This window comes from Tetrao urogallus (assembly GCF_951394365.1).
Source record: "Tetrao urogallus genome assembly, chromosome: 11".
NCBI classification, from domain to species: Eukaryota; Metazoa; Chordata; class Aves; order Galliformes; family Phasianidae; genus Tetrao; species Tetrao urogallus.
Window position 1 is genome coordinate 3,153,138 of NC_136824.1, and position 17,138 is coordinate 3,170,275.

Genomic DNA, 17,138 nt, shown 5'->3' on the forward strand with positions numbered 1-17,138 from the left:
TCGGGCCGGGGCAGAAGAGGGCGCCCCCAGCCGGCCGCCCTCACCCACGTGCACCCCTCCCCGCACCGCCCAGCGCCTTCAGCGCGCGGCCAATGGGCGGGCGGCGGGCGGGGCGCCGAGGGGGACGCGAGCCAATGAGCGCGCGGGGCCGCGGAGGGGGCGTGTCCGGGCGCCCACCACGCTGGGGCTGTCGGCGGCGCTGATTACTTTTTCCGAGGGCGGGCAGGGCTCACTCCGGGCCGCCGCCGCCTCCTCCGCCGCCGCTCCGCGCTGGGCCCCGTCGCTGCCATAAAATGTTTGACGGCTGCCTCCTGCCTCTCGTGTTTCCCTGCCTGCTGCTTTGGGGACTGGACGCCGGCACAGGTAGCGCTTCTCTCCTTCGCATCCCCGCCCCGGAGGCGCTGACAGCCCCTCACCGGGCGGCCGCCCGCAGGCACGGGGCGCGCGGCGGATCCCCTGCGTGGCCGCGGTCCCGCTCTGCAGCGCGGATCGCTCCAGGCTCCTACGTTTTCTTTTCCTGTCCTCTCGCTGCTGCTGTAACGTTTCATGTGGAAAGCTGCTGACTGTCCTTGGCTGCGGCTCCGGCTTGCTCTGCTTTTCCCCTTCTCCCTGCAGATTTTTATTGGGATTGGTGAAATGCGATGCTTGTGTCTGAGCTATATATTTTTTTAATGATGCGAGTAGCTTGAGCGTTTGCTTTATTCCTCTCTTCCCCGCGCGTTTTTGTCTCTCGTGTATTTGTGTGTGTGTGTGTATATATATATATAGGGGGGAGGATTAATTTCTCCCGCTGGCTCCACGACTTCCAGTCCGTGGGATCGCAGCAGAGCGGGGCTGGGAGGTCCGGGGCCGCGGAACGCCGTCCGTCCCGTCGGGCCGCGAGCGCTGAGCCTCTCTTCTCTCTCCTTCTCGCCTGCAGCCGGCGGAGCGGAGCTGGAAGTGGTGATCCCGGAGCGAGTGGAGCTGGAGAGGATCCACCTGCTGCCTCCCGCCGGGAGAGGGGACCGCGGCGGAGCCCGGCGCCGTCGGGAGCTGCTGCGGCCGCGGGAGGCGGCGGGAGAGGCCGTGCTGCTTCGCCTGCCCGCCGCCGGCACCGAGCTCTACGTGCTCCTCCGCCGCGACCTGCGCTTCCTCGCCCGGGGCTTCGTGGTGGAGCATCGGCGCGGGGAGGAGCGGCGGCCCCCGGCGGAGCGGCTCTGCTTCTACACGGGACGCGTGCTGAACCGCAGCGACTCCTTCGCCTCCCTCAGCACCTGCGCCGGGCTGGTACTGCCGCCCCGCCCCCGCTCTGACGGACCTCGGCCCCGCTTCTCCCCCCCGCCCCTCCGCTGACCCCGCGGGTTTTCCTGTCGGCACCGACCCCTTTCCCCTCGCTCCCACCCCCGCGGATGCGCGAACTTGCGCGCCGGCTCCTCGCCTCAGCGCCGCTTCCCCGCGTGCCGCTCCCGTGCCCTGCGCGTCTCGTGCGGAGCTCCGTCGTCCCCGCGGCGGTTTTCCTGTCAGCTTCGCGGGGGCGGGAAAGGTCTCGCGCATCGCCTCCTCTCCTCAGCCGCGGGCTGTGCTGAGGTGTCCCGTGAGGACTCTCCGTCGGCCCCCAGCTGGGCTTGAGGACTGTCCTGACCGGTGTCACGCACCCTCCATTTCGCAGCTCGGTGGCACGGTTTGTCACCTGCCTGCCCTCTTGTTCCCTCCGGGATCCCCACAGCGCGGCTGGGGTCAAACCCTCCGCCGTGCGTTTGCCGCCTCGGGCGGCCTCACAGCGCCTGGGATCCCCCGTGAGTGTCTTGGGGAGATGAGGTGATCCCGTGTGGGGCGGCCTTTGTGTTCCTCACAAAGGGAAGCGGAGCTTTAGATGCTCGGGATGGCGGCTGGCTGGTGGTTCCCAGTCTTGGGGTGTGTGCTTGAGCTGTGGGTACAGGTCCCTGCTGGACATGGCTTCTTAAACTGCTTTGCGCTGGGAAGCGCTTGGAGTGCTGCGGGCTGGAGGCTTCATTTCTGAACCGTTTGAGGGCGCTGTGCCTCAGGTTTAAAGGGGGAAAAAAGAAAACAAAACAAACGTGGCTTCGAGATAGTGAGTAGAGTGGCTCAATAAACTGAGCTGTGCACCGAGGGCTTCCTCAGGGTTCAGAGCGAATTGCTCTGCTTCAGGCTTGAAGTCAGCCACAGCTCCGTGCTTCTGTCGCTTGTTTCGTTATTCCCGGTCACCGAGCGCTTCCAGTGCGACCTGCTCTAAAAATCAGACAGATAGAAAGAGCCTTTTTGAAAAGAGGAATGTAGCTGTAGGCACGTGCTAACTGCCTGAGATCAGGGGATGGAGCAGGAGGAGTGAAAAGGATTGACAGTGCTCCCAGCAGGAAAGTTGAGAAAGACTAACAAAATTGGTTGGTCTTTGTTCATTGCACCTCAGAAATGAGCTGTGACATTGCAATATCTGTGTAATGAACTCTAAGCAATGAGTGAATTGATGTAACTTGTGATCAGAAAGTGGCTACTATCAAAGCTGCTTGTTTGTGGCACTCCTGGGGGCCAAAGTCAGTACTACCACCTGCGTAAGGGGTTGTGCTGGTAAAGCTCTGCTCACCTGTGCCTATGAATCTGGTCCTGGGAGCACTGAGAGTGATGTGGGCAGATGCACTGAGAGAGATAAGTCTCTGCATGCTGAGGCACTTTTCCGGTTACAGGAATCTATTCATAATCACCAGGAATGAAAAAAGTGATCAGAGCAGATGTGTGGCACATATGTGCTAACAGCTTTTGATGTGGAAAAGAAAGCATAAGTGTCTGTAAGCTGAACCTAAACTTAAGATGAACATCATTAACTTTTGAATTGGATTTGTTAAACTGATCTACATCACTACATAGCCTTTTTTTTTTCCTGGCTACACTGACCTTTTGGCTTTGTAAGCTTATTAGTAAACAGGGAACATTGTGAAAGCAGGCTAAATCTCCTATGTTTACATTTTGTGGTGGCTGTACTAAATCTGCATACCTGTAGTAAAAGCTATGCAATTGAGTGGGAAGGTGCTTCCAGGAATCAGAAGAGTGAAGTGTGCCTCAGATTGTCTAGGTCTTGAATCTGGAGTGGCCCTAAAGTCAGGTGATTTTGGAGCCCAATTGTTTGTCACGTAATCTGACAGTTAAAATACCCAAACCAATGCTACAGTGTTATTCTAGTTGCTCTATTTAATTATCCTAGTTGCTCACTTAGGCACTGCTTACAGAGAAAGGAGAAGTCTTTACCCTCATCACTAGTAAAGATTTGCTGGTGGTGTATAGATGAAGCCTGGGACAGGTTGGGAGAAAGACTGTTTACTGCAGTCTGTATATCCTGAATATCCTGAACTCTTGCAGCCTGTATATCCTGTCATTCATGAGCAGTGCTAGCATTGCAGTGGGGCATTTCCTGAAAAACCCAATGTGGGAATGCTAATAGGACTGGAAGCAAATGTTCAAGATATCTCACTGAGGAGTCCTGGTCAGTCAGAGTTAGAAATACCATATCCTGGTCTCCAGCTGGCTCAGACTTCATAGCATGGTTGAGGAATACATTTACAATGAATCACACACACACACACACACACACACACACAAAGAGTGAAATGATCAAGGCAAGGAGAGATCTAATAAGAACAAAATCCCTGATGCAGTGGCATGAAAACTGAGCTACAACTGGACTGAGCAATTGCTTCCTGGTAGTCCTGTCAGTTTCCCAGCGTGGCACCTAAAGGTTATGTTTTGTTTTTTAAAACTCCTCTTGCAAATGCTGCTACTAACCACTATGTGAACTATTACAGTTTCCTGTCATAGCTTGCAATTGCCTTGAGAAGGATGGCCACGCTCTTGCAGCCATGTCAAGCCGTGATGTACTTAAGACTGATTTACCTAAGGCCCTGTCTGTGTAGTTAAGAGTACCACATGTGAAGGTGCTCCAAGCTTTTTTGCAACTTGGGAACTGCAGAGAGATTGGAGGTGCTGTGTTCCTGAAAAGCACTACTGCCTTTAGCATGGCAGGACTGTATCTCAGCTGAGGAGCACGGTTGTGCAAACACTTCCCTTCTTACCGTGCTGAAGGACTGAACTGTCCATTCCTGGTACTGTGGAGACATGACCAGAAGCAAAGTTCTGCAGCTCATCTGTCCAATGCTAGAAGACAGGACGTGGTGCAGGAAGTTGTCTCTTTTTCAGATAGCTCCAGCTACATAAGGCCACAGTTTGTGTCATCTTGAGTTGTACTACGTAGTTGACTGAGACTTCTGTTGTAGGTGATGTCTCTCTTCAGTCTGGAAATTCCAGCTTGCTTGGGACTTTTTGGAGATACCCATACACTGCTTTCAGGTGCAACTTCAGTTACGTGTAGTCTGTTGCTCCCTGCATACTGCACCTATGCTCTCTAGCAAAGGTGAGCAGTGCATCGTTATTCTTCTGTGGCACTTCTTGGATTGATGCAGAGGGAACACAGCAGAAGAGGGGAGACCTTGCTGCTGTCTCTTCAAATACCTGATAGGAGATCGCAGCAGAGCGGGGTTGGTCTCTTCTCACTGGTGACAGGATGAGGGGAAGTGGCCTCAAGTTGGTTTAAGTTGGGTATCAGGAAAAACTTCTTTACAGAAAGGGTTGTTAAGCACTGGAATAGGCTCCGCAGGGAGGTGGTTGAGTCACCATCCCTGAATGCGTTTAGAAACCGTTTGGATGTGGTGCTTGGGAACATGATTTAGCAGAGGATTGTTAGAGTTAGGGTAGTACGGTTAGGTTTGCAGCTGGACCTGACAATCTTTAAGGTCTTTTCCAACCAGAGCAGTTAATGATTGTAAGAGACCCTTTCATCGTGCTGTGATGGCTCAGTGCCTTCTGAGTCAGCATGGCTTATCATGTCTTGTGGACCTAAGATAAGGGAAAGAGGCAGAGTCCTGTAGTCTATGGGAGACTTGTTCCCCACTTGCACACTGCTCGTTGTTGCCTCAAGCTGTATCCAAAATGTGAGATTCCTAAAGGCTTTGTTACACAGTCTGTTGGACTGCAGTGTCAATGCCTTAAAAATGACATAGTCTCTTCTTATATTTTTGTACCTAAATTCTGGAAAAAGGTACAGTTTTCAGCAGTAATTGTGCAGGTCAAAATGAATGTTAGGTTTTGACAGAGGGATGAAATTCAGGTCTCTCGTTAAGGAACCTTGTGAAAGTGGAAGATCACTGGGATGCATTTAGAGGAGGAAACTTATTTGCAAGTAACTGCTATTTTTTCTGAGACCTAAAATCTTTGTTTTGGGTTCAAGAGTGCTCTGAGGCTGTCCGCCTGAAGTGGATTGCTCTTCTGAGTTGAGGTTGTTACTCCCTCCTGCTGAGGCTCATTCATCTCACTTTTTCATACCTCAGTTTGTCTCCTTTGAACTCGGTGACACTCCTTTATGCAGAACAGATCAGTGGAAATGGATGATGCATGCTAGAAGGATTCATGTATGGCTCAGCGATGTTCTCGTTATAGGATGGAACACAGTAATTGAAGCTACCTCTTAAGAAATATGCTAAAAATCAGGAAACCTTAAACATTTTGCAGTGCTGTCTCATATGATCAACACTAAAGAGAAGAGCTTATTTACTGCCAAGCTACATGCATATTCACATGCTTATTTTATGATTATCCTTTTGGCTACTGAGCAAGGTTAGATGGACGAAACATTTACCAGTTAGCTGCAGTACCTGGGAATCTGTGCTCCTCTGTTGTTCACGTTGCAGTTCACAAGGTGTGTTTGGGACCAGGCTCAAACACTATTTGCATGTGTAGCTTTTTCAAAGTCTCTGAACTCCTGGTGGTTTCCAGGTGGCTGTAAGTGCTGATGGTGGAACTGGATGCAAAAGCATGGTTTGGGATCCAGTATGGGAGACCAGCCAGGGCAAAGAGAACTGAGTAAGTTGGACTACTGGCTCCAGGAAACCAGTAATACCTTGAGGGACTCCTAATGAAATAAGAACCTTGTAACAAAGACAGGGAAGGGTGCAGAAGAGGCCACAGCCTGTTGCTTGTAAACCTGACTTGTTTTGAAATGGAGAGAGCACAAGAAAGATGGATGCTTGCAAAGAGTGCTTCCTTGATGGTTTGTCCTGTTTCTTAGATACCTTTGCCCAGTGAATTGCCCCATTTGAGGTGTTCGCCTTTCTTCACTCACTGCAGGAGGAGGTGATGCCTGATTCAGAGTAGATGTCTGGGGCTTGGTGAGCTCAATCCCTATTCAGTGGTAGCAGATGCTTTGCTTTTGCAACCGGGGCAATGCTGCCCTTCAGGTGACTGCAAGAGCCTCTGCTCTTAAGGAAAGCAGGGCAGCGCAGGCATGCTGGGATTATAAGATGATATGATTTCCCCTCAGGAAACCTTCAGCTATGCTGAATTCCCTTGTCTAGGAGAGGAGCTGTTTGGCATCCATCCATATCTGGTCCATAAGCTGAAAACTTAAACCTCTTAAAATTGCTGTGCTGGGTTTCTTTGAGCTAGATTTCTTTTTTTTTTTCTTCTTCCACAGTGAAAAAGGAGAGTTTCCTTGGTTATGCAGTGTAGGGACAAGTTGAGATGGAGGTGCAGTTGGATATTCTTGGGTATGGTCTGCTCTTGTAACTCAGTTTAAACCTCAAATGACCCTGGAGCAAATGTTCTCGTTTTGAATTTGAGTTACACTTGTAAATAATAGTTGACTTTAAGCTGAGATGCAATTGATAAGGACAGGTCTGAAAGTCACGTCAAGTTTATTAAATTTGATTTTTATTCTTCATTTGAGATATTAACTTCCTGTTAACTTTGAGGAAATGGTTAAATTAAGATTAGCGGTTTAACAGCTGAGAAATTGTGGAGGGGATGGAATTCGTCAGATGATTTGAACTGTTCTTTTATGCACATTCGTATGTTTGTAACTAATGAATGCTTTGGAGAAAAAAAGAAAAATCTGTTAAAGATTCAGTGTTTCAGATCTTGTTCAAAGATGTTGTGAAAATAGAAAGGGCTGGAAAAACAGCGTAACTGCTGGAGCCTATTAATGTGTGGGAAGGTCCAGAGCCACGCGCAGAGAACACTGAGGACGTTGGATTCCTGTCCTGAGCTAGCCCTCAAGCTATTGCGGCTCCACCACTGCTACCAGGGGACAGAGGCAGAACACTGAAGCAGGACAGTGTGATTACAAATGCAGTCCCTTTGGTACTGGTCTAGCTTCAGCGATGCGATGAGGACATTCCTGTCGTTTAGCCTGCAGGTCCCCTAGGGAGGATGATAGTGTGTAGAAGGCAGCTGAACTAGGGGTGATGTGAGCATAGGTCAGAGATTCTTGCTCGAGTGACCAACGCATGTAGAAAACTATAGGTAAGTGAGACGCAGGAAGTGTTTGTAAGAATATTTGGGTGACTTGGAGAATGGAATTCTCCAGTGGTAGTGAGCAATGTTGAAATAATTTGTAAATTAAGGATAATCTGGAAGATGTAGCCTCTGTTCAGCTCTGTGTGCACTGGGGCTGTAGTTGTCTCTTAGTTATTATTTTGACTTGCCAGTTAGATTGCCTGCCTTTTTGAGGTGGAAATTATTCCATCCTTTCCTGCTAGCTAAGCTGAATGAGTGTCAGCTATACGGTTTTGTCATGGTAACTGTGAATCCGAGTTAGATCACTAATACAGATGACAGTGAAGTTCTAAGCTCGTCTCAATTCCTGTTATCTTGATGACTCCTGTATAACAGGTGCTTTGGGGATGGGTAGGCTGGGCAGCAGCCACTTGTTTTCTGGGCCACTAGGCAATATGAGTGGCTGGTCCTGTGCATGTGGGCTTTCAGCATGAGAGAAAAGTCAGAGGGAATTTGCCAGCTTTTCATATGCATCTTTCTAGGTAAATGTGGCTCAACAGATCCATAGCATTGTATTTAATTAGACTGATTTCCAGAGACAAGGGGAAATAGCACTGACGGTGATGTTTTACTTCCTTATCTTCAAAATCTAGCTTTTTGTAGCCCATGAACATCATGCAGGGAGGAAGAACTCAGAGTAGTTGTCCAGTGCTGATGTCTGATATCTCATGCTGCGATTAGCACAGCGTGGTATGTGGTAGTTGGAAGATGTAAGGGAGGCAATGAGAGGAATGGATTTCTTAAGGAAAAAGCAAAGCAATGACCAGAGGATTCAAATCTGGACCAACATTTGAAAACTCTTCAGAATGCAACTGGCAAGTTGAAGGAGAACTCTAACTCCCTCGGAACACTTTACAGGCTCAATCCTGCAGTTCTTTCCTGCCTGAAACTCTAGTTGGCTTGCCTGATTAAACTTGGGATTGCTTCTTAACCTATTCCAGGGTGAAGGCGCATGTCTTTCTCCCTCCATAGGTTTCACAATCCCAAAGCAAATGTGAAACATAAGTCTTTTCCAGTGGTTTAAATTATTTTCACACTTGATGCCAGAAAGTTGGGATAATGTTGGGTGGTGATGAAACTGACTTCTTCTTACATATTTTTGGCACCAACAAAAATGGTTGGCAGCGTTTCAGGAGCTCTGGTGTGTCTTTTAGTACCATGGCACCAGATTTACAGCCCTTCTTCTAAATAATTAAAACGTATATTAAATAAGGGGGTTGGGGCTACCTCCCGACTGGAAGACTGAAACAAGGAGAGGAAGTATGGAAAACATTGTAAAGGAGACTGGAAGAATAAGGCATTGGAGTTTTGTTGTCTTTGAAGCAATTTGGACAGAATTGCCCAACTTACAGAGGTGTGCCCTAGGCAACCATGGCAGAGAGAAACACTGATTCTTCAGCTGCTGCTTCAAAAGTAGTGACCCTTTCTGAGAGATCCTCCTCTCTCACTGATGCTGTTCAGTTTGTGTTGTCAGAAGACGAGAGCTCTCGTTTCTCTGAGAGAAATTTCTCTTGCTGGAAATACTGGGCCAAAGGGATTTCCTGGGTGTACGTGAGGACTGAATTTGGCAGGAAGGTGTGGAAATGTACGATTTACAGTATGTATGTAATGTGTGTTACAAATCATATTAGTACAGTCAGATGTTGAAATATGTACTATTTGCACATATGTGCAGAGCAGTTAGTTAGGTTGTTTTCTGGCTGGCATGGAACTCGGTGATGGGACGGGGGGAGTCTAATCTTTGTATGTTTAGGATGGATGTTATGCAGGGGTTCTGTAGGTTACAATCTTGTAAGTCCCATTACCTACCAGGTGTACCAAAGGCACGATCTGATGCCTCCCAGCAGGACATGTGATGCCTTTGGTTACTAGCAGAAGAAGTTGGATCAGACCTACAGATTACTTCCAAGGGACTGTGTTACAAAGAGCTGTGTTTCAGGGCGTTCAATTGCTATACAAATAAACATTGGATTAGTACAATGGGAAGCAAGTTTAAAAACCTTCACTGTACATAGTTACTTTCTCTAATGTGTTATGACAGTGTTGATTATTAAACCTGGAAGCTTTGTTAGGTAATATCTTTGCCTCCACTCTTTTTCTTATGTTTTGGAAAAGGAATAGGGAATGCATACAAACTCTACAAACTACTGGTTGCAAGCAGAAGAGGGCTGTCCTGGGGCAGAAACTGCCTTCCAAAGATATTCTTGCAGTCCTTGTGTATGGTATGGACTTGGTGCAAGAAAGGCAGAGTTGTAATGCTGGCCTGTGGAGTCTTACTTAGCCAGGGACTTTGCCTTCCCTGTGTTACTTTTTCAAGGTAGGGTTGAAAAGATAATCACTGGCAAGGTACAATAGGCCACTCTCTGTGTGGCCTCTTGCAATTAGTAAGAGGTATTTGGTCCTCATACTAAAAAATGTGAGTGGTTCTGCAAGAATGATGCACGTAGCCAGTCTACTGTTTGCGGGAAATCTCTCTGCTGAGGTAATAAATGCCACTTGATAACAATGTAATTTTAGCTGCCAATTAGAATGGTGGTTATGAAAGCATTTATGTTAGTAGGGTTATTTGTTCTTATGTGAACTGAACACGGACATACATCTTTATGCTTCCAGCTGGAGTAGTGTTCTACTTGAGGGGAGAGAGAAGTGGAAGAACAGGTGTTGACAACAATTCTTGTGTGGTTGGTTTTTTGTTTTTTTGGACACGTATAGTAGCTTTGCATAATGGCGTTCCTGAATATTACTATATAATCAAAGATAAATAAGGAAAGCAGAGGAACTTCCTTATTGTTTGTATTATGTAGATTGAACAAGATCAATATTCACTTTTCCTCACACTGTAAATAACAGTTGCAGGGAAACAATCTGGGGCAAGACTGGGTTGATAGAAATGGTTAGGATAACAAACTGATATCCTTTTTTCATTTCCTTCTGTTGTGGACAGGTTGGCTATATTCAAATTGGATCAGAGCACATGTTAATACAACCAGTGAATACATCAGAGACCTCATTTAGCGGAAAAGAACACTTCATCAGACGTAGACGATCCACAAAATCAAGCCATTCTTTGAAGCACATTCCTGATGAGCACTGCAAGGTTGTAGCAGGTGAGCTTGAAGTAGCTCGGAAAACAGCCGTGAATATACAGTTATAGTTGTAACTGTTGTCCTTCAGTGAATGTCTCTATTTTGTACCTTGAGTGTTGTGACCACAGGAAGTAGTGAAAAATGGCGTGTGCGAATGAGTACCTCTGCTTCTTCAGGCAGAAGGAGCCACATCACAAATGTAATTAGGATACATGCTGTAACCTTTGATTGGTGAGGAGATGAGCTATAACTTCTGCTTCACCTGTGTGATGTAGATGTTGCGCTGGAAGGAATTGACAGCGTTTTTAGCAAAGACTTAAATCTTGAAACTGAAATTGGTTGAGGGCTGCTTTTTCATCTCAGCTTTTCACTGGAGTTGTGACACTGCAATGATGTAGGTGCGGACAGAGTGGTGGTTTCTGCGTTTCAGAACAAAAGTGTCATTTTGGGTAGTTTCATGTCATTTAATCAGAAGTATTTGTTGTGAAGATTATATCCAGGAATCCACTTAACAGGACAAAAAGATATCTGGAGGGGGAAAAGAGTCAAGCAGTTTCTCTTATGCTTTCCTTTTCAGCTTCTCATGTGCCATCATTTCTACTTCTGTCTAGAAGAACACACTGTCCATAACAGAATACATCAGGGTGCATTGTCAGCTTGCAGACTTCTTAATTTTTGTTTCTTTGCTGATGGTTGTTTCAGCTTTCTTCCTGTCTTTCACCTTCTTCCAGTTAAGGCTGTGGAGGGCACTTTGTGTGTGTGTGTGTGTGAATTGTTAAAAATCTTGTGTTCTCATGTTTAGTGGTTAAAACAGAAAAAATGCAGTTGTCACACTTTTCACCACCATCTAGGTGTGCTGTGTACAGGGGGTATTTTCAATGAACTTTACAAAGTCATTTCTTTATATTCTTTTCCTTTTATTCCTCTTCTGTTCCATTACCTCATTAGTATTTCAGCTTCTGTCTTCTGCTGGATGGGCTGTGTACTAAATAAAGGCAGCATGTTAAGGTACCTGTGTTATCTTCTACTACCTTTCTAAAGGGAGAAAATAGGAAGCAGAGAAAGCAGGTAAAATCTGTGCAGGTGTAAGATCTATGAGTATGGAACAACAGATGGTCAAAAACAATCTCGTGGTTGAACATACAGGAAAATGACAGTAGAAAGAACACCAAACTTTTTTTTTTTATTGGCAAAAGTAACAGAAAAGTGAACGAACTGAGTGGAATTGGCAACCGTCAGCTTAATAAAGTTTGGCTTTTGTATTTAACTGGAGCTGGGGATAGCATGTGCTTTGCTGAGTCTTGTGGGAGACCAGGGTGGCTTTAGGTGAGGGGGAAGAGAGAGAGAGAGAAAGACACACACACACACATATATATATATATACATATATACACACATATATACACACATATATACACACATATATATATATACATATATATATATATACATATATATATATATATATACACACACGCCCCACATTGTGTAGGGCTTTGCAAAAGAGCTACAAGCAGAACTCGGCTCCCTTGGGTGCTGGTTCTTTGCATGAAGTGCAGGCTGGTTAGGCTAAGAGGGGAACAAAGCGCTCAGCTGCGGCGCGATGGGGAGCACTACTTGCTTATGCAAACAGCCACTGCTTCAAGTAGCTGTGTCATAAAATAACGAAATTGCTCATGGGCTTTGCCACTTAAAGGCAGACTCTTGAATGTTTTTCATTGTTGCGGGGAAGAAATGTAAGTCATGGCTGTTAATAGGCTTAGCACATTAACGACCTAATTGACTCCTGTCTGGTTTGGATTAACTTTTGTGCACAGGAGTTCAGAAACCAAAGAAAAGTTAATCCTCTCTGACACACAAAAGGTCTATTTGTAATGAAATTGTGTGGTGATGGTGATCTTGGGGCTTGCTTCCAGAGTTTTTCCTGGTGTTTTCAAAGCCACGAAGCTGCCGGCTTGAGCATTTTCCATTCCTTACCTGTTTTTCTTGAATTTCTAGAACAGATAAGAATCACCTTTAAAGGTGCTTTTTTTTTTTTTCTTGAAATTTTATAACTCGTCAGTGTGTAACATGATGTGGAGTTGTTTGGGGTTCAACCAAAATACAAAGTATTGCATGCTGTATTTTAATATGAGTTATTGAATATCTAAATCTAAGTGGAAATCTGAACAGAGCTAGTGGAACTCAATGGCAAAATGTATTTGCGGAGGGGTGTCCTGTGATAACTAAAGTGATTGAGAGGGAAAAGAAAAACTAACCAAAAGCCTGGTGATACAGTAACTTGTGTGAGTACTTGTAGGGGTGAGGGGAGGGAAGTAGTTGAGGAAAGCAAAATGAGCTTAATCAGGAAGTGCCGTGTGTCAGCACTGTGAGTGAGCTTTCCAAGAGCATTCTCCTTGTGTTTTCTTCATAGACCCAAGCGATGGCAAAGGAAAGCTGAACTGATCAGTCCCTTGGGGCTAGGTAATGCAAGCAATCTGGTTTGATAAAAGGTTGTTAAAATCTCTGAAACGACTCCTTTATTTTAAGAGGCATAACATGTCCTACAGCACTACAATTTTCTAGAGCTGTGGGAGAGTTTTGCAGGAGCTAAACTTCTTCTGGTATAATTTGTATAGGAGGATTAATCTGTCTGTTGTCAGAAGTGGAAAAGCACTTCAGGTCATGCATGACTGGATCTCTGAGATCTGAAGCTGAAAGTGGCTATTAATGGGTTAAAAAATCCCCAGTCTGTTGGTTCTTTTGTCTGAATTCTGAAGTGCTCAAGCAGCAAAGGATGGATCCAGCCATCGTAGGCCAGGTGCTAGTGTTAGTCATATGATATGTGTATCTGTAGTATTTTTATCACCTGTCATACAGCAGGAGGAAGAGTTCAAGTCGCAGTGCGTGTTTCTGCACAGGCATGAACATGAGCCCCTGTGAGGCAAACAGAAAACCCATTAGAAGATTTCCAGGTGCATATGCTGTGAGGGGGAAGGAAGGGAAGGTTGGGTTTCATTAGCTCTGAAGCATGGCGTCATTAGAAACATGGGAAATAGCTTTGCACCATTGATGTGAAACACTTCTAGAGATGATAACCAAAGAATCTGGGCTGAATTTGGGGTACAAATGTTATCACATGTTGTTCTGATTTTAAAAATGAGCTTGACAACTCTTTTGTCAAAGGTCTTGTACAAGTGATTTTTCTGGAAAGAGAGTGGAGTTGCAGGGAGTTCTTATTCTAGGCTTTAATACATATGAATAAGAATGTTTCAATGTGTGAGCCAATCAGAGAGAAAGAAAGAGGCCTCTGTTTCAATGCATCATACATAACTTATGCAGTGCCTTCAGGTTAGGCCTGGAAGTTTGTGCATAAGCTTAACTTATTCCCAGGCTCAATATGTAGCTGCAGGGCTAATTTGTTTTCTAACAGTGTCTGTCCTTCCCCTTAACCTAGTGCTTTAGAGAAAGTTGTTAACTGGGAAGAAATGAGCAGAGCAGGAAGGACTGGTGGAGGTCTGTATGATCTCCTTTATTAACACCCTAAAACTTAGAGAGGTGTTAGAAAATACCTGAGGCAGGGCTTTTTTCATTGCCCTGTCTCTCTGTGATCATATGTATGTATATACACAATAAAGCTGTTTGCTTGTGACAATATGCATGGAAAAACAATAGTTTAACACTTGCTGACATCTCAGAACTGCAGAATGGTTTGGATTGTCAGGGACTTCTGGGTCCATCTGATCCAACCCTGCTGCTCAGGCAGGTTGCCCAGGACCGTGTGCTGGTGATCCTTAAGATCTCCAAGGAGGGAGACTCCACAAACTCCCTGACAACCTCATCTGATCTGGTCATATATCTTACATATTTCCTATGCCTTCTAAGTAAAAGTAGTGTTGTGTTTTTTAATTCCTCACAGTTGTTGGGGTTTTTGCTGCTTTTTCTTTTTTTACTGAGGGGGAAATGTCTATGTTGAAGATGGAGTAAAAAAAAAAAAAAAAAAAAAAAAAAAAAAAAACGAAAAGCCTAGGAATCTCTTCTAACTGTGTTGTAAAATTTTGTTTCTTTGGGAAAAATAAGCTCTGTTGTAACTCTTCCAGAAGTCTCCAAGAATGCATTAAAGTCCCTTTACGTAGAAAGGATTTGATATAAAATACAGCCCATAAGTATCAGTGAGAGCAGCTTGTCTTTGGAGGGTAGGTGGTTATTTCATGTTTATGGTGTAGACCTCATAAATTACTTGTGAATGTGAGCTTGCTTTAAACCCCCTTTTGTCATGTTGAATGAACCAGTTTTTGTTTAATGCAAATGTGCTGCCTGGAGGGAGGTCAATAGAGGAAAATAAACACAGGAGGATCAACATCTTAATTAAGAAAATAACTGCATTGCTTCTCTATCTAGTTATTTTGCAAACTGTTTTAACAATTGATCAAAGCTGGCAATAATTTAAGTGCCAGGTATTGAATGCGGGGAATGGTTTCCCTGAACAGGTATAAATCCTAAACACGTTACTGTTATGTTGAGTTTTCCCATCTTTAATCATTGTCTTTTAGATGTGTTTTCTCTGCAGTTTTGACTTGGCCTGAAACAGCAGTTGTTGTGGCCAAAAAACATGTGCACTAAAAATAGAGAGATGTAATGCAACCTGTGTTAGTCCATATTAGGAAGCATCTGTTGAAGAATTAAAGCAAGGATTTCAACAATGCAGAAGATGTAATGTGATTAAGTGTTTGCAAGTATTGATGTATTCCCTGTATCAGTAATTAGATCTTCCAGGGCGTTGCTATGGGAGTATGTCTTGTGTGGGTAAATCCTTTGGTTTCTCCATGTCCCTGGTCTTCTAAGCAGGGAGTCTTTTTTTTCTTCTTTTCCCCAGCAAGTGTGTGATTGTTTCCTTATGGCTGACAAACAGCAGCCTTTTGGATCAGTCTACCATTCAGAAGTGGCCTTTTCCATCGCATATGGCAAGGGAAATTTTATTGTTGATTTGTTCTGGATGAAGCCCTCAGCACAAGGACAGCATGGATAATATGGAGCAGGAGGCGCTCCAGGTTTTTCTTCGTCTACTGTGAAGGTGCAAAAAAGATGTACCAATATATGTAGTTAATGGGTTTCTTCCTTTTCCAGAGCAGTTGCTGAAGTAGAACTTACTGCTCCTTCACTTGGTTCCTGATGAAAATTGATGCTAGTTTCCACTGGAACTTGATATCTAAACTGGCAGATGCTGATGAGCTAGAGTGTCTGATGTACCCCATCCTTCTCTCAGGATGTTTATGGCTATTCCAGTGGTCATTTTGGCTAGGAAGGCAGACAGGTGGCTCCATGCAGACTAAGATGCATTGCTTACCTTTTAGCTGTCTTTGTTTTTTCCATATTGTCATAAATCATAGCTCAGGCTTGGAGCCAAGAGTTGGGAATTGGAACTCTGTTGGCTCTGCTTCCTGCTGTTTTTTGACTTGTGACCTTCAGCAGATCTCTTGGGATCTTACATGTGAAAAAAAACTGTGTTGGGCACCTACATGTTTGTGTGACCAAGATGGGAACACCTTGTGGAAGGTTTTGCCTTCGTTCAAAAGTTCTGAGCTTCCTTTGAGGTAGTTTGTAATTCTGAATCATCAGCTAATATGTGTCCCAAACTGAGTATGCAAGACTGAAAGCATTAAAAATTTAAAGATTGTTTGGGCTACGACCTGTAACCTCCTCACTCTTAAGCACCTTCTTTATTTAAAGATTAGATCTACTAAGTCTGAGCTGGCTGAAGTACTGTGAGGCTTTGGCTCTGACAAGTTGATCCTTGAACTGGCGGTTTCTTTCTGTGATCTGTTCCCTATGTAGTTTGACACATGTATATGTAAGGGATTAAAAATAACTATTACGCTGTTTTTCACTTCAGCTTAACCTGCAGATCCAACACATTTATTGGAGATAAACTGCATTCTTTACTGGCTTTTGCTCCCCAGAAATGAGTTGACTGGTGTCTGAGGAGGTCTGTGCTACCTCTCTCAAGGTGTAGGTGCAATAGTGGGGCCAGGCTGTAAGCGCAGAGCTCCTGGTTTGGTAAACCTGGACTCTTTCACCCTCAGCAGAAGTGATTGGAGTTGAGCTACCGTACCTTAGGATTGGTAGGGTTGAAAGTTGTGAAAACATTCTTTGCAAACGAAGCACGTTTGCTAAAGACTCATTAAAACAAAATAAACCTGGAGGCTGGTGATGCTATTTTTCACAGCGTAACTGCAGCCAAGTGTTTTGTGGTCTCTAAATCCCTGAAAGGGGATTAAGACTATGCTTTGAGTGGTTTCAGATCTGCTAAGTTTAAGTGGTCAAAACTGAGGACTCTGAGTTCGCTCTTACTTATATCAGCCCTTGTCATTTGGATCTTAATTATATTTGTGTTACAGGATCTTCCCCCATGGCCCCAGGCAAGTTGGGACCTTTGTGTCTGTCACAAGCAAAGGAAATCAATTCTGCTTCAGAATACAACTAGTAACAGAGCAGATCAAATATAGGAGGAGGAACCGAGCCACAGAGGCTAAGAGGGAGTGACAGAGCAGGTATTTCCATTCCCACTTTAACAGTCTTACCATTAAACAATGCTCAATGTGCCTGCTTTGTGTAACATCAGGTTTTCTCTGTCTTACAAGAAAGTCCTTGCTTCCAGTTGCTTGCAAAACCTACAGGGGTGTGCTTTTAAAAAGAGAT

The 17,138-nt window shown here is 45.1% G+C and overlaps 1 protein-coding gene across 1 annotated transcript in view; it reads left to right on the top strand.

Moving 5' to 3' along the window:
* Window positions 1-293: 293 nt before the first annotated feature.
* ADAMTS17 (ADAM metallopeptidase with thrombospondin type 1 motif 17) overlaps window positions 294-17,138 on the top strand; it is a gene marked incomplete at both ends in the record, with an annotated part of 165,463 nt that continues 148,618 nt past the window's right edge. Inside the window, 3 exons of the mRNA XM_079541061.1 lie at window positions 294-363; window positions 920-1,266; window positions 10,319-10,481. Of these exons, the coding sequence (XP_079397187.1) occupies window positions 294-363; window positions 920-1,266; window positions 10,319-10,481 (580 nt within the window). The remainder of the gene's footprint in view (window positions 364-919; window positions 1,267-10,318; window positions 10,482-17,138) is intronic.